This window comes from Triticum dicoccoides, chromosome 1B (genome assembly GCF_002162155.2).
Source record: "Triticum dicoccoides isolate Atlit2015 ecotype Zavitan chromosome 1B, WEW_v2.0, whole genome shotgun sequence".
Classification (NCBI taxonomy): domain Eukaryota; kingdom Viridiplantae; phylum Streptophyta; class Magnoliopsida; order Poales; family Poaceae; genus Triticum; species Triticum dicoccoides.
Window position 1 is genome coordinate 678,645,969 of NC_041381.1, and position 16,142 is coordinate 678,662,110.

Consider the following 16,142-nt stretch of genomic DNA (forward strand, 5'->3'; position numbering starts at 1 on the left):
TGTCGCCGACGGGCACCACCCGGCAAAGCCCGCGCGGTGTCGGCGGCGGTGGGATCTCATTTGCCCTCTCCTGGTGCGGGGCCGTGGGGGGGCTCTCTTCGTCGACCAATGGCGGAGCTCAAAGGCCGGCACGTCAGGCGGGGCGCGCAGGCAGGTGGCGGTGGGCGGCGTAGTGGTTGGCTGCTGCATGGCGGCGCGGCACGGTGGAGCGCGCGGGTTGGTGGCGGCGCGGCGTTTCTTCTGGACGAAGCTTGGGTCGGTCAGATCTGCGCGCGGCGGAGTGGGGGCTGGCGGCCGGAGCTCGTCAGGGGGGCTTGTGTAGCGGCGGGCGTTATGGCGAGCGCGTGTGCCGGTGGCGCACTCCGGAGGCAGCGTGCAAGTCCATCGCCAGACGAGTGGCGGCGGTGCTGCGATGGCTCGGCCAAGATGGAGTCTTGGTGAGCAGCGAGCTAGCAGTCGGCCACCTTTGTGTTGTGTGGTGAACGGCGAGGCTTTCCCTGGTTCCTCGTGGAGATGCGGGTCCGACCATTGCTAGGTTGTCCCTCGGAGTGGGCGATGGCTATTGCAGGTGGTCCTGGACCTTGCCGATGGTGCGGGATGGCTATGGTTCCTGTCCAGGCTGGGTGTCGATGGTGCGGCCGGTGTTCTCCTTGATGTGCTTTCGATTGTTGACCCTCGGCTTGCAGCTGCATTGGTGAAGTGCTGCGGTGGCGGCGGTGTGAAGCTTCTGGGATGGTGTTACCCAATTCTAGGGGGCGTGGTGAGGTGCGACACGCGGATGAAAATCTTGCTCGACTTCCGTCGGGCATGCGGCGATGGCACCCGTGGATGTCATCCCCTCATTGGAGGCGTCGTTGAGGCGTGTTCGTCACGTCCCTTGCTCACTAGGAGTTGTGGCTGTCTCCAGGCGAATGCCTCGATTCGGTGTTGGATCGACACAATGGCGGCGTCCTCGACGTCATTCCTCTGCCGGGAGCATTGTGTGTGGAGACAAGTTCCTTGACGATCTCCTCTGGTGTTTGCCGCTATCCTCTTTGTTCCATGACGACGCTATGTACGCCCGTCGCCGGTGTGTCCAAGACGGCGGCTTTCTGGGAGCAGATCGAGTCCTGCCACCCAGTTGCCACTTCCTCTTAGGCAATAAGAGTGGATGGTGCTTCAACAAGTGAAGTTCTGCGGAAGTTGGTGGTCTTCGGAGGTGCTCGGCGTTGGTCGAGACGCGGTATTGTGTTCCAAATTGGGTAGGCTCTTCCATGTTGTAGTTTGCTTTGCGGTGTTTGCTTGTCTTTCGTGTGGTGTTTGCGCCACTCTCGTTGTTCGCAGTGAGTGTAGTTTCTTGTAACTGAAATTCTGCCTTCTATAAAGCTATGGTATATATGCCTGGGCGTACTCTTGAAAAAAAAACCCAGATCTACACTCCGTATAGTGCAGTTGGAGAAGATTTAAATTGCACAGATCAGATCGCTAACCACATGCAATTTAAATTGCTTACCACATGCAAATTACAATACAATACAGGCATAAGGTGTACAAGTTGATGCTCAACACATGCGGTGCAGTTGTTCAAGCAAGCGCGTGATGTGGACACGTAGTATTCTAACGTCGATGCGCCTATGAACCGGCTGGGTTCCCAGAAACAGCAGGAGAGACAAATCTGGCTCCTTTTTTTCTGTTGGCCTCGGACAAAACTGGATTATTCTCCAGCTCGGACACGGCATGTCCCAAATCCGCCACCAACTTCCGGCTGACCTCTTCTCCCCACTGTCGCTCTTCCCACTCTCGTCGTCTCCCTCCGATCTTGTCGCCACTATCCCCTCGCGGTTGTAGCTTGGTTAGTTGGTTTGGCTTGGCGATGAACGGCGGCGGGGGCGATGAGAGCGGCAGCGACCATGAGGGGAGCGGGACGCGGAAGCCGCTGCTGCTCAAGAACACGGGGAGCTGGTACAGGATGGTGGGGTCGTCGTCGCGGCAGATGGTCGGCGCCTCGTCCATGGCCGTGCTGCGCGAGTCCCACGTCTCCGCGCTCCTCTGCACGCTCATCGTCGCCCTCGGCCCCATCCAGTTCGGCTTCACCTGCGGCTTCTCCTCGCCCACCCAGGACGCCATGATCCGCGACCTCGGCCTCTCCATCTCCCAGGTCCCTTCTCCTTTCCCCACGGCTGTGCCTGGAACCTCCATGCTGGCTCTGTTTTGACCTCTACTTCTTGGACTAAAAATGTTGATTAGCTCCTCCGTGTGTGCGCCTGATGCAGTTCTCGGCGTTCGGCTCGCTGTCCAACGTCGGCGCCATGGTGGGCGCCATCGCCAGCGGGCAGATGGCCGAGCACATTGGCCGCAAAGGGGTGAGAAGTTTCGACCATTTTTTTCTCCCTTTGACTACTACTTAAGCCAGAGTTATGAGTTGACCTTGTACAATTAGTCTCGAATCTCGTGAGCTACTTAATTACTTGCGTGTGGCACCCTGAATTAGGAGTTGGTGTTGCAATTTTTTTGCAGATGAAGTATATAGTGGAAAAGGTTCAGGCTTCTGTTTTACTACACTGAACTGAAGTTACATTCTTTTATATACTCTAATAATAATGTGCTTGCATCTGACTGAATTTTCAGTCGTTGATGATCGCGGCGATTCCGAACATCATCGGTTGGCTCGCCATCTCCTTTGCCAATGTATGACATGACATGACGCACCCACATGTTTTCCAAGCTTATTTCCACAACCTTTTCCTTCATGCTTATGTTTCATCTACAGGACTCGTCATTTCTCTATATGGGACGGTTGCTCGAAGGATTTGGTGTTGGTGTCATATCCTACACGGTTCGTATAGAGCATCTTCGGTGCTTGCTTATTTTGTGCCTTGGACATGCTTTCAGATTTTGAGTACTCACCTGGTTAAAAGAATGTTCAGGAAAGAAAGATCAACTGATATGTCGATATATTCGATGCAGAATCTTCAATAGTTTATACAAAATTTATATTACTGCCGATGCATTATTGGACTAGTTAATAGTTATAACACTAACTGTTAGTATGTATGAATTATGTGATGCCATCATACCAGGTGCCTGTATACATAGCAGAGATATCCCCTCAGAGCACAAGAGGAGCGCTTGGCTCCGTGAACCAGGTACGCCGCCTATTCTCACTAGTCACAAGTACATGGATCGTTCATGTCAAGCTCACCGTGCAATTGATCGTTATGTAGTTATCTATCACCCTTGGTATCTTCTTGGCCTATGTGCTAGGCATGTTTGTTCCTTGGAGGCTGCTTGCAGTACTAGGTAATGCAACTAAACACCTACTCCCTCCGTTCCTAAATATTTGTCTTTCTAGAGATTTAAACGAATGACTACATACGGAGCAAAATGAGTGAATCTACACTCTAAAACATGTCTATATATATCCGTCTGTGGTAGTCCATTTGGAATCTCTAAAAAAAATATTTAGGAACGGAGGGAGTATCATATTACTGAAGTTTGGTCTTGCTGCTAGCATTTTGCAGTTAATTTCTGATACTGTGCTTTTGTAAGAGTTTTCAGTTAACTTCTGACACCCGGTTTTGATGCAAATCTCTCTCATCCACTCTTTCAGGAACCTTGCCTTGTACACTGTTGATTCCTGGTCTATTCTTCATCCCGGAGTCTCCAAGATGGCTGGTGTGTACATGCTCAAGTTCGATATATGAAGCAGAGCATCACTCTGAAATCTGTAATGACACTCTTTTTATGCATCTGTCTTCAGGCAAAGATGAACTTGACGGATGATTTCGAGACTTCTCTGCAAGTTTTGAGGGGTTTCGAGACCGACATCACAGCCGAAGTGAACGATATAAAGGCAAACACTTGCACTCTTTTTCTCCCTCCTATTGACTTGGAAATCCTTCTGAAGTATTTTTGCTCTAGTATAATTTCCTTAAAATCGGAAATATGTCTGTGTGTGTTTCACTCTTCTAGAAGTAACATCGTCGATTTTAGATTTGAACTTTTTGATTGCTGTTGTGCAGAGAGCTGTAGCATCTGCAAACAAAAAGGCTACGGTCCGTTTTCAGGAGCTGAATCAAAAGAAGTATCGAACTCCCTTACTAGTAATTTCCTTACCCCTTTTCATCTTTTTGATCCATAACATACAAAAATTACTGCATTTTGTAAATGATAATTATGCTACACTTGGGCAGATAGGAACTGGCCTTCTAGTGCTTCAAAATCTATGTGGGATAAATGGCATATTGTTCTATGCAAGTAGAATATTCAGAGCTGCAGGTGAGTTATGCCTGGTGCCTTTTTATCGTTTAGGCATAGCAAGTTCTAGGCATGACTTTTCGAATGGAATTACGATACATTTGGTAAATTATAATTGGAATAGTAGGAGAGGTGTTTGCTACATAACCAACCTGACAGTGACAAACAAGTTTCACTTTGGCAAAAAAATCAGGATATCGCAACAGATTTATACCCAATAATTCCTTAAAATTCGTTCAGCATTATGCTAGCTTCCCTAAAGATAATATCACAAATAACTTCATGGCATGGTATTTCATTCTGCTTCCTCAATGGAAGATGCCACTTCATTGCCTGTAAAATGATTGGTCTTTCGTAAGTACTTTTCATCTACTCTGAACTCTGAAGTACAAAGCGATTTTGCTTAAGTACAATTGTGATACTTTGGCTTGTAAATTTGACATGCAAAGTTCTTCAGGGTTCACAAACAGTGACCTGGCCACATGTGCACTTGGAGCTATTCAGGTATGATATGTAACATGTTTTGTGGCCATCAAGTTATCTTTTTAGCAAGGTTCGATCTCGTCTCGCTGACAGCATCACCTTAATTAGGTTTTCGCTACTGGAGTTACAACATCGCTACTAGATAAAGCTGGTCGACGGATGCTCCTTATTGTAAGTCCACTCTCTCCGATCCATAATAAGTGTCTATAGTTTTGAACTAAACTAACCGTAGTTCAAAACTGCGACACTTATTTTGGATCGGAGGGAGTAGTAGTTTGTAAGCTGTATGTATTTTGTAAAATGTAAGCTGTATGTAACTGTAATCTATTTCACACTTCAAATTTCAGATCTCCACTGCCGGGACGACTCTAAGCCTTCTTGCAGTTTCTGTTGCATTTTTCCTCAAGGTATATACAGGTCTCTCAGCCTTTGATTCTGATATAAAAAAGTTCTACTGCTACATTGCTTTTTACGATGCTGAGCGGCAACACTATTTATCACTGAGATGGGTCCATTTTGCCAAGCCACTCTGGTCTTATCATATATGGTTGTGATGGTTATTTGTTACAGGACAATCTACCACATGACTCTCACTCGGACTACATCTTAAGCATGGTGTCCTTGGTGGCTCTTGTGGTATGTCTGCAGTTAGATCATTTCGTCGCGTGACGTGTGTGTCGAACCCTGTGCGAAAAATCTTCTTAACCTGGATCTTTTCTTCAGGCTTATATCATCACCTTCTCCTTCGGCATGGGTGCCATTCCATGGCTCATAATGTCCGAGGTAAGAGCTTCTGGCCTCTCATAGCCCTCGAGAACATTCAGATAACCCAAATTCAGAGAGATGCCATGAATAACAATTCAAAGCAAGCATCTGAATTGCACCACCGATGCATGGGCGAAATATTCTGAATTCTTCAGTTCCAATTTTGAACGAACAATTTTCAGATCCTTCCGGTGGGCATCAAGAGCTTCGCAGGGAGCTTCGCGACGCTGGCCAACATGCTCACTTCCTTCGGGGTGACAATGACGGCGAACCTGCTGCTGAGCTGGAGCGCTGGCGGTACGTGAATGCTCGGCGCCTCTGTTGTGCCCTCTTGCCTTGCCAAGCATTAATTCTGAACCATGAAACTTGATGACTTTTACATGTTCATTCATCATCTCTATAAATAATTTATGCAGGGACTTTCGCGTCGTACATGGTCGTGAGCGCGTTCGCCCTCGTGTTCGTTATACTTTGGGTGCCGGAGACCAAGGGGAGGACCCTGGAGGAGATACAGTGGTCGTTCCGGTGAGTGGTCTTGATCCGCGGTGCCCCCCGGTCGTCGCATATGGTGTGTAGCTCTTCAAGTTAGGGTAAAAGCCGTGTGTCAGGCAAGAATTGGTTTGCACAGTCAGCAATCTTGGCTCTTCGAACCAAGTGGAATCAGTAGTACCAGTCACATTATTTTCTTCTTCTGTGATGTATCTTTTATAAGTCAAATGCAGAAAATAATATTTTCAGCGGGAACGAACAACCTCAGAAAGGCCGTGCGTTTCCTGCCGAGGCTGGTACAGCTGGGCCTTTAAACATACGGCTTTGAGGCTTCCTATCTTCGTTCTTGGGTTTTTGCGCCCAAACGGTAATCAAGCTAATCAAAAAGATAAACCTCCCGATTAGATTAGTCCCACATCGCTTGCGCAGCTCAGCATACCTACTCGTATGGATATAAGAGGAGGGACAAGGCTCCGTTTCAACTCATACCTTTCTCGGCCTTTTGGCTAAGATCAAGTGTAGTATCTGTTCTTATCAGTTTAATATCTGATATGTGGATTACATGTCCACAACGATATTAAATTTATTTTTTGTGGGGGAGGATCCATCATAGTGGCTTGCCACTAGGATCCTCGCGTGTTCCCTGGGCGTTGCACTATAGCTCGGGTGAGGCGCACCCCAACCAAAACCAAATTAAAGATTTAACCCTTTTTGTGTTGGTGAAATTAAAGATTTAACCCAACTTGCAGTTTGATTGTTTGATTAAATCTTTTAATTCAAAATGAAATGAGTTGTGAAACCACAATGGCCTAGCTCTCAGTCACAACCAAAGAGGTACCTCCGTAGAATTTTTTTTGCCTAGATCCACAGCAAACAAATACAGTCATGAAAAGGACTTTCCTCTTACCACCTTGATGCTGGATAGTAGAGGGGGTGATCTGCTAATTAGTACTGATTTGTGCCGTCCGTTATACTCCCTCCGTCCCAAAGTACTTGTTGAAGAAATGGGTAAAAATAGATGTATCTACAACTAAAATACATCTAGATACATCCATTTGTCCGGCAAGTATTTCCGGACGGAGGGAGTAGATTTGATTATTTACAAGGAAAAGATTTCACTGTTTCACTGGATACCGTGCAATTTTTCATAAGTTAGTTTTCCCTTTTGTTTTTAAGAATCCAATATTCACTGGTTACGAAACTCGTAATCATTTTTTGTAGACAAGTACTCCGTCCGTTCCTAAATATATGTCTTTGTAGAGATTATATTATGAAGCACATACAGATGTATATAGATGCATTTTAGAGTGTAGATTCACTCTTTTTCTTCATATGTAGTCTATAGTGGAACTCTACAAAGACTTACATTTAGGAACGGAGGGAGTATTTTGAAATCTGGTGCCTACTGGTGAAGCATTATCAAGGAGTAGGGCTCCGTTTAAAGTTTGTGAACCCCATGAGGTCAAACTCGTTTTTTTTGGGTTTGGTTCAAAAATAAATGAGTTGGTACAAGCATCCTTTTTTGTATATCGGTTGAAATATGAGCCGAGGGAGGGTAATCCAAGTCTAGCTCGCTCAATTTGACTAGAAATAGGTTGAGCTTGCCTCATAGGTACGTTATCTTCAGTACACAAAATGAGCTAATAGGTGCGAGAATTTTTGTGCCCCCCCCCCACCCTACCCCCGCGGCCCGTCACCACACAGTCACACACAAGTTTATATTATTTGTCTCGGAAATGGCTCATGATGGGCTTGAGGTCATTACAAACCGAGGATAATCCAACTCTGGAGTTCGAACACTCGAAACAGGCTTTCGCCTCGCTTTATATATAAGCAGCAAACAAACAAAGCAAATGAGTGAACGATACAAAGCGGAGTGGTAGTCATCTGAGAAAGCAAATCCCGGGATAATAGAATCATGCAGACAAGTATGCTACCGAAGGAGAACATGGGGAGGACTAGGTACAACACCATGCTACATCCTATCACACCTAAGCCCCACAACAATGCCCTTAGGAGAGAAGACGGCGCGAAGCGTTGCCATTGCCGAGTCCAAAGTGAACATGAGCTTTCACCCGAAATCCTGGCACGGAGAGGAGAACCACAATGACGTTCAAGAAGAGAGCAGCGCTCGTAGCATTGCCGCCATCGGCGCAATTTCGTTCAGCGATGTCACGACCACCACCAACTCCCACCGCACCGCGAGAGGAAGACGCCGCTCGCGAGCACACCCCAGGCCGAGCCCAACCTCACCTACCCAAAGCACCAGTCCTCATCCGCCTCGGGCAAAGATATAGCCCGCACGAGCACAAACCCTAGCTCCAAGCCTTCCCCGTTTGCATTCGAACTCTAGCTCAAGTCAAATTGAGCTCGCTTTGTTTTATAATACGAGCCGAGCCAAATTTAGATAGGTCATTCAAATTTCAATCCGTTTGCATCCCTACTTTCATGTTTTGGAACGAACAAAAATAAATTGTCAACGTCGTCTAAAAATGGTCCACCATGTATAGAAAAACATGATTCTTGTTGCGCTAGCCAGGCAATGCGCATGTGGACAGTGGAAGGAAACAACCTTGTCATCGCCCGGCTGTTGCCGCATCTGACATATTGGACATTTTCTATGGCTGTCTAACACGTGATGCCGTGGATGGCCTTCATTTGGACATTTTCTGCAGACTTTTCCCTCTCGTCAATAATACTATAATTCAGAGCAAGCATTTTAATTACACAACCGATGCATTAGCGAAGTACTCTGAATTATGCAGTTCCAACTTTGAACCAACATTTTCAGATCCTCCCTGTCTGGCATCAAGAGTTTCGCGGGGAGGTTCGCGACGGCGACGCTCGCCAACATGCTCAATTCCTTCACGATGACGATGATGGTGAAACTGCCGCTCAGCTGGAGCCCTTGCGGTACGGTACGATTTCAGTTTAGAAGGACTTCATTCAGTCGACCAAGGACTAATTCTGAACCATGAAACCAGACGCAAATTCACATGTTCATCATCTTTGCAAACAATTTCTACAGGTACTACCGCGTCGTACATGGTGGTCACTCTTCGGGTGCCGGAGACAAATGGGATTATGGGAGGAACCTTTTTTTTTGCATGGTATTATGGGAGGAACCTGGAAGAGATACAGTGGTCCGCCATACGCAGAAACCTAAAACGTATTTCCATGAAGGAAAAAAAAAGCCAGGATTGTCGTGTATCATGCCGAAGCCGTATTACTGGGCCTTTGAATATGTGGGCTTTGAGGATTTCTGTCTTCTAGCTGGGTCTCTGGGCCCAAGCGTTAATCAAGCTAGTTGAAATCAGATAGAAACCTCCCGCTTAGAATAGTCCCACACGGCTTAGGCAGTTCATCACAGGTGGTCGGACGGGTATAAGAGCGGGGGTAAGTCACCGTTTTTACTCATACCTTTCTCGGCCTTTTGGCTAAGATCAAGTGTAGTATCTGTTCTTATCAGTTTAATATCTGATATGTGGACTACACGTCCACAATGATATTAAATTTATTTTTTATTGGGAAGGATCCATCATAGTGGCTTGCCACTCGGGTCCTCGCGTGTTTCCCGGGCGTTGCACTATAGCCCAGGTGTAGCGCACCCCAACCAAAACTAAAATAAGCTTTTAACTTGACCAAATCATATTGTTCAAATTTAGATTAAATGACTTATGAAATCAGTGTTTAAGCCAAGGTGACAGGCTAAATTTGACTCCGACATATAGCTTGGAAGTTGGATGGACTATGTTAGCTATGTTACTTTTGGAACGTAGAGTAAAAATTGCTGCTGTTTTGGATTGAAAAACAAATCAGTTGCATTTTAATGATCGTGAAATTTCGCCCCATACCCCCTCCCTTCGATTTTTTATCTTGCTAGGCAATGGCCCAAGATCGACCAGGTCGTTACATAATACAAGTTTGCAACTTGAACTCTAGCTAAAGTCAAAATGAGCTCGCTTACAGCTTTTATAATACATAATACAAGTTGAGCCAAGTTTTGTCTAGGTCACTCGAATTCAACCCGTTTATATCCCTACTTTCATGTTTTGGAATGGAAAAGGAAATCGTTAGCATCGGATAAAATAAATTCATTGGGTCTACCGGCTATAGAAATACTTGGTTCTTGTTGTACTAGCGGGGCAACATACATGTGGAAGAAGGTCATTTGAACTTTTTGGTTGCTATTGTGCAGATTACTGTAGCATCTGCAAGTTATCACCCTTGGTATCTTCTTGGCCTTATAGCTTGGCCTATGTGCTAGGCATGTCTGTTCCTTGGAGCTTGCTGGCAGTACTAGGTAATGCAAGTAAACACCTATCATATTACTGAAGTTTGCTCTTGCTGCTACCAATTTGCAGTTCATTCCCTCTTTTTGTGAGAGTTTTCGGTTAATTTATGACACCCGATTTCTGATGCAAATCTCTGGTATCCAGTCTTTCAGGAACCTTGCCTTGCACATTGTTGGTTCCTGGCATATTCTTTATTCCAGAGCCTCCAAGATGGTTGGTGTGTATATGATCAAGTTCGATATATGAAACAGAGCATCATTCTGAAATCTGTAATGACATTCTTTTTACGCATCTATCTCGAGGCAAAGATGAACTTGATGGAAGATTTCGAGACTTCTCTGCAAGTTTTGAGGGGTTTCGAGGCCGACATCACAACGGAAGTGAATTATATAAAGGCAAGCACTTGCACTTGCACTCGGTTTTTTTTTCTCTTATTGACCTGGAAATCCTTCTGAAGTATTTTTCAGCGTAGTATAATTTTATTTTCTGCACATTTTCTATAGCTGTGCAACACGTGATGTCGTGGATGATGCCCTTGATTTGGACATGTTCTGCAGCCCTTCCCCCCGGTTAATAATAATATAGTTCAGACTTCAGAACAAGTATTTTAATTACACAACCGATGCATCAGCGAAGTACTCTGAATTCTTCAGTTCTCAATTCTGAATGAACATTTTCAGGTCCTCCCAGTGGGCATCAAGAGTTTCAGTTCAGAAGGACTTCGTTCAATCGAAGTTTAAGTCACGTGGCTGCTCGGCCCTTATGCTCTCCCCTCCCTTCTCGCCAGCCTGACCAAGACTATATTCATTCTGAACCATGGAACCTGCAGAAGCGAATCCACATGTCCAACTTTGGACAATCTCTACATGCCTGTTTCCCAGATTGACAAGGCGTTGATTCATCCGGCATGGGAAAGGAGCTAGTTAACGGTTGCCGAAACAAGAAGTAGCTGGTATGCAGTCTGGACCGTGCACGCACAAATATTTGATGGGAAGAAAGGATCGTGCAGAAAAAGTAGACACTGCCCAAAAATCGGCTTGCAAAATGATCCATACTTTAGTATTTTCTAAATACATGAATAAATGATATGTAATGATGCTGCATGTTGCTTTCAGGTTTCCTGCGAGTCAATAAATTCACATGTTGCACCATGAATACTATACCTGAACCTTCTGAACGAAACATACCTAAATCCTTCTTCTTTTTTGCGAAACAACCTAAATCCTTATCTTGATCAAGCAATGAAGAGTATATATATCTAACAAGAATTCAATTCTACATGCAAACAACACATTATAGTTTCCATAAACTTGAGTTTTATTGCACAATAGCAGATAAAGGTTGGCATTTTATTATAGGCGGGGAGCCGATGTGCTGAGATGCCACCTAGCCGGGACACCATTAAAATAGACAAAAGTGTTTTTAGCCCCAAAAGACGTAGTGAAGGATCCTATATTTCTTTTTTTTTGAATAAAGAGTCCTATATTTCTTATATTACCTTGAATTTTGGATATATTTTGTGAAGAAAAAGATAGAGGTGTCTATCAAAAAGATTCTACGAAGGATTCGGGATCGAGGTCTCATTAGCCGAAGAAGACCCAGGCCAATCCACGTGGCTTCTTTGACTAACTTCAACGACGGAAACATAGTAAATTGGTCCGCATAAGTTCTCTATTCTACTACAGGTGCTGCAACAACCTTTACCAAGTCCGAACAATTGTCCGTGGGACTGACACAGGGGCAAACGTTTTATAAAGGTGAGCAATACTAATGAATTATTCATTTTTTTCATCATAATACTATAGTTCAGGGCAAGCATTTGAATTACACAACCGATGCATTAGCGAAGTACTCTGAAATCTTCAGTTCCAACTATGAGTGCACATTATCAGATCCTTCCTGCCGGCATAAAGAGTTTCACGGGGAGCTTCAGCACGCCCAACATATGCTCTCTTCCTTGGCACTGACGACGGCAAAACTTGCTGCTCAGCTGGAGCGCTGGAGGTTACGACTTCTGCACTCCTATCTTGCCTGCCTGGATAAATGATCCTGACCAAAAATCTGAAGAAATTTTACATTCCTTTCTTTGAACAATCTCTACATGCAAGACATTCACGTTTTTTTAGAGAAGCAGCGATATTGACGTAGTACAGGTGGTGAGCACGGTCACCCTCGTATGGGCCGGCTCCAGAAGTCCCGCTGAGGCCATACGACTGGGCCTTTAAACATATGGGCTCTCTCTTATTGTTGGGTTTATGCGCCCCAACAGTAATAATATGAAACAGAGTCCTCAAGGTTAGATTAGTCCCACACTGCCTGCGCAGCTTAGAGGAACCGATTAGACATGTATAAGAGGAGGTGCAAGGCTCCGCTAAAACTCATACCTTTCTCGGCCTTTTGGCTAAGATCTAGTGTAGTATCTGTTCTTATCAGTTTAATATCTGATATGTGGACTACATGTCCACAGCGATATTAAATTTATTTTTTATGGGGGAGGATCCATCATAATGGCTTGCCATTAGGGTCCTCAGGTGTTCCTCGGGCGTTGCACTACAGCCCGGGTGTGGCGCACCCCAACCAAAACTAAATTAATCTTTTTACTTGCCTTGTTCCTTGGGCTTCAAACATGGTTCTTGGTATTTTCCTTCTCTGCTTGAAAAATATTTAGAAAGAAAGATAACTTGGCAACAAAAAAAAAGGAATGTTCTCTAAGACGTGAATACACGGGATGCAGAATGGTTCATTGTTTATTCCAGTTTATTTTACTGCCAACGTACTCCCTCCATCCGGAATTAGTAAAAAATGTGTCCGTGTCTAGACAAATTGAAGAGAAGAATTTGGGACAGAGGTAATATGAATTATGCGCTGCCATCAAACTATATACATAGCAGAAATATCTCCTCAAAGCACAAGAGGATCCGTGAACGAGGTGCCTGTATACATAGCAGAGATATCTTCTCAGTCACAAGTATATGGATTGTTCATGTCAAGCTCACCGTGCAATTGGTCGTTATGTAGTTTTCTATCACCCTTGGTATCTTCTTGGCCTATGTGTTAGGCATGTTTGTTCCTTGGAGGTTGCTTGCAGTACTAGGTAATGCAATCTTTTTACTGAAGTTTGGTCTTGCTGCCACCGTTTTGCAGTTTCTTCCCTCTTTTTGTGAGAGTTTTCAGTCAGTTTATGACTACCAGATTTCTGATGCAAATCTTTGGTACCCATTCTTTCAGGAATCTTGCCTTATACATTGTTGATTCCTGGTCTATTCTTCATTCCGGAGTCTCCAAGATGGCTGATGTGTATATGCTCAAGTTCAATACATGAAACAGAGCATCATTCTGAAATCTGTAATGACATTCTTTTTACAAATCTGTCTTCAGGCAAAGATGCGAGAGGTCTCTACAAGTTTTGAGGGGTTTCGAGGCCGACATCATAAGTGAATGATATAAAGGCAAGCACTTGCACTTTTGTTTCTCTTGTTTTATTGACTTGGATATCCTTCTGAATTATTTTCAGCCTAGTATTATTTCTGAACATTGGAAATATGTCAATATGTATGCCATTCTTGTAGATACAACATCTTCGATTTTAGATTTGAACTTTTGATTGCTGTTGTGCAGAGAGCCGTAGCATCTGCAAACAAAAAGGCAATGGCCCGTTTTAAGGAGTTAGATCAAAAGAAGTACCGAACTCCCTTACTAGTAATTTCCATACCCTTTTTCACCTTTTTAGTTCATTACATACCAAAACCACTAGATTTCTTTAAATGATAGTTATGCTACATTTGGGCAGAGATGAACTGGCCTTCTAGTACTACAAAATTTATTAAATGGCATACTGTTTTATGCAAGTAGAATATTCAGAGGTGCAGGTGAGTTATGTCCGGTGCTTTTTTCTCGTTCAGGCATATCAAGTTCGAGGCACGGCTTTTTGGGTGGAATTATGATACCTTTGCTAAATTAGATGGGAATAGTAGGAGAGGTGCTTGGTACATAACCAACCTGACAGTTACAAGTTTCACTTTGGCAAAAAAAATTGAAGTCACAGGATATCGCACAGATTTATACCTAATTATTCCTTGTTATTAGTTCAGCCTCTCCTTGAGCATGGGTACCATTCCATGGCTCATAATGTGCTGGCCTCTCATTGCCCTTAAGAGCATTCAGATAACCATAATTCAGAGAGATGTGAATAACAATTCAGAGCAAGCATCTGAATTTCACAACCGACGCATAAGCGAAGTATTCTGAATTCTTCAGCTCCAACTTTCAATGAACATTTCAGATCCTTCCGGTCGGCATCAAGAGCTTCGCGGGGAGTTTCGCGACGCTGGCCAACATGCTCACTTCCTTCAGGGTGACAATGACGGCGAACCTGCTAATCTGCGCCTCTGCTCTCTCCACTTGCCTGACCAAGGATTAATTCTGAACCATGAAACTTGATGAACTTTTACATGTTCATTCATCATCTCTATAAACAATTTATGCAGGGACCTTCGCGTCGTACATGGTCGTGAGCGCATTCGCCCTAGTGTTCGTTGTGCTTTGGGTGCCGGAGACCAAGGGGAGGACCCTGGAGCAGATACAGTGGTTGTTCCGGTGAGCGGTCTCGATCCGCAGTGCCACCCGGTCGTCGCATATGGTGTGTAGCTCCTCAAGTTAGGGTAAAAAACGTATGTCAGGCAAGAATTGGTTTGCACGGTCAGCGATCTTGGCTCTTGGAACCTTGCAGCTAGTACCCGCCAAGTGGAATCAGTAGTACCAGTCACATTATTTTCTTCTTCTGTTATGTATCTTTTGTGTAAGACAAATGCAGAAAATCGTATTTTCAGCGGGAACGAGCAGCCCCAGAAAGGCCGTGTGTTTCCTGCCGATGCTGTACGGCTGGGCCGGGCTTTGAGGCCCAGTCTTCTCTTTTTGGTTTCTGCGCCCAAACGGCAATCAAGCTAATCAAATAGAAAAAACTCCCGGTTAGATTAGTCCCACATCGCTTGTGCAGATTAGCATAGCTGTTCGGGCGGGTATAAGATGAGAGGCAAGGCTTTGTTTCAACTCATACCTTTCTCGGCCTTTTGGCTAAGATCAAGTGTAGTATCTGTTCTTATCAGTTTAATATCTGATATGTGGACTACATGTCCACAACGATATTAAATTTATTTTTTATGGGGGAGGATCCATCATAGTGGCTTGCCACTAGGATCCTCGCGTGTTCCCTGGGCGTTGCACTATAGCTCGGGTGAGGCGCACCCCAACCAAAACCAAATTAAATATTTGACTCAACTTGCAATTTGATTTGTTTATCATTTAATTCAAAATAAAATGAGCTGTGAAACAACAATGTCGCTCAGTCAAACTGAGCCCTTGCTGCAGCTGAACCTGATTCAAATTGCTAATCACGACCCAAAGATCATAAGTAAGTTTTTCCTTCTTTTTTTTTGCAGGGATTTCCCTTTTCTTTTCGAGAATCCAGAGTTCACTCATTTTGAAGTCTGGCGCCTACTTGTAGAAACATTATCAAGGAGTAGGGCTCCGTTCAAAGTTTGCGCCCAATAAGGTCGACTCATTTTTTTGGTTTGGTTCAAAAAGAAATGAGTTGGTACAAACTTCCTTTTTGTATCTCGGTTGAAATATGAGCCGAGGGAGGGTGCTCCAAGTCTAGCTTGCTCAATTTTGACTACATATAGGTTAAGCTAGCATCGTAGGTAGTATGTTATCTTCAGTACAAATAATGAGCTACTGAGGAATAAGGGGGGGATTGGACCAAATCATAACAATATGTTGCCTTTGTATTTAGGAAAATTTTGGTTGCTTTTTTATACATGCGAGAATTTTTGCCCCCCCCCCCCCTCCCCCCACACACAGACACACATACCCGCG

The 16,142-nt window shown here is 44.6% G+C and overlaps 1 protein-coding gene and 4 non-coding genes across 5 annotated transcripts; all 5 read left to right on the plus strand.

The window, feature by feature from the left end:
• Nucleotides 1-1,721: 1,721 nt before the first annotated feature.
• Nucleotides 1,722-6,297, plus strand: LOC119349615 (sugar transporter ERD6-like 4). The gene is made up of 17 exons (XM_037617672.1): nt 1,722-2,137; nt 2,253-2,342; nt 2,608-2,667; nt 2,750-2,815; nt 3,060-3,125; nt 3,204-3,279; nt 3,590-3,654; nt 3,740-3,832; nt 4,002-4,082; nt 4,173-4,257; nt 4,694-4,740; nt 4,828-4,890; nt 5,067-5,126; nt 5,290-5,355; nt 5,443-5,502; nt 5,667-5,781; nt 5,901-6,297. The coding sequence occupies exons 1-17, from the start codon at nt 1,853-1,855 to the stop codon at nt 6,011-6,013; spliced, it is 1,491 nt and encodes a 496-aa protein (XP_037473569.1). The 5' UTR covers nt 1,722-1,852; the 3' UTR covers nt 6,014-6,297.
• Nucleotides 6,298-6,458: 161 nt separating this feature from the next.
• Nucleotides 6,459-6,655, plus strand: LOC119351468. The gene has a single exon (XR_005169960.1). It is a non-coding gene; the product is annotated as a U2 spliceosomal RNA (small nuclear RNA).
• Nucleotides 6,656-9,389: 2,734 nt separating this feature from the next.
• LOC119351470 lies at nt 9,390-9,586 on the plus strand. The gene has a single exon (XR_005169961.1). It is a non-coding gene; the product is annotated as a U2 spliceosomal RNA (small nuclear RNA).
• A 3,062-nt stretch (nt 9,587-12,648) lies between these two features.
• LOC119351471 lies at nt 12,649-12,845 on the plus strand. The gene has a single exon (XR_005169962.1). It is a non-coding gene; the product is annotated as a U2 spliceosomal RNA (small nuclear RNA).
• Nucleotides 12,846-15,320: 2,475 nt separating this feature from the next.
• LOC119351464 lies at nt 15,321-15,517 on the plus strand. Its single transcript, XR_005169956.1, has one exon. It is a non-coding gene; the product is annotated as a U2 spliceosomal RNA (small nuclear RNA).
• Nucleotides 15,518-16,142: the final 625 nt, after the last annotated feature.

Bases quoted from the DNA above. Each gene is read 5' to 3' on its own strand.
- LOC119349615 (XM_037617672.1), top strand. From the start codon at position 1,853: ATGAACGGCGGCGGGGGCGATGAGAGCGGCAGCGACCATGAGGGGAGC. The intron at 2,668-2,749 runs GTATGACATGAC...TTTCATCTACAG, and splicing joins TCGCCATCTCCTTTGCCAAT to GACTCGTCATTTCTCTATAT. The intron at 4,083-4,172 runs GTAATTTCCTTA...ACACTTGGGCAG, and splicing joins AGTATCGAACTCCCTTACTA to ATAGGAACTGGCCTTCTAGT.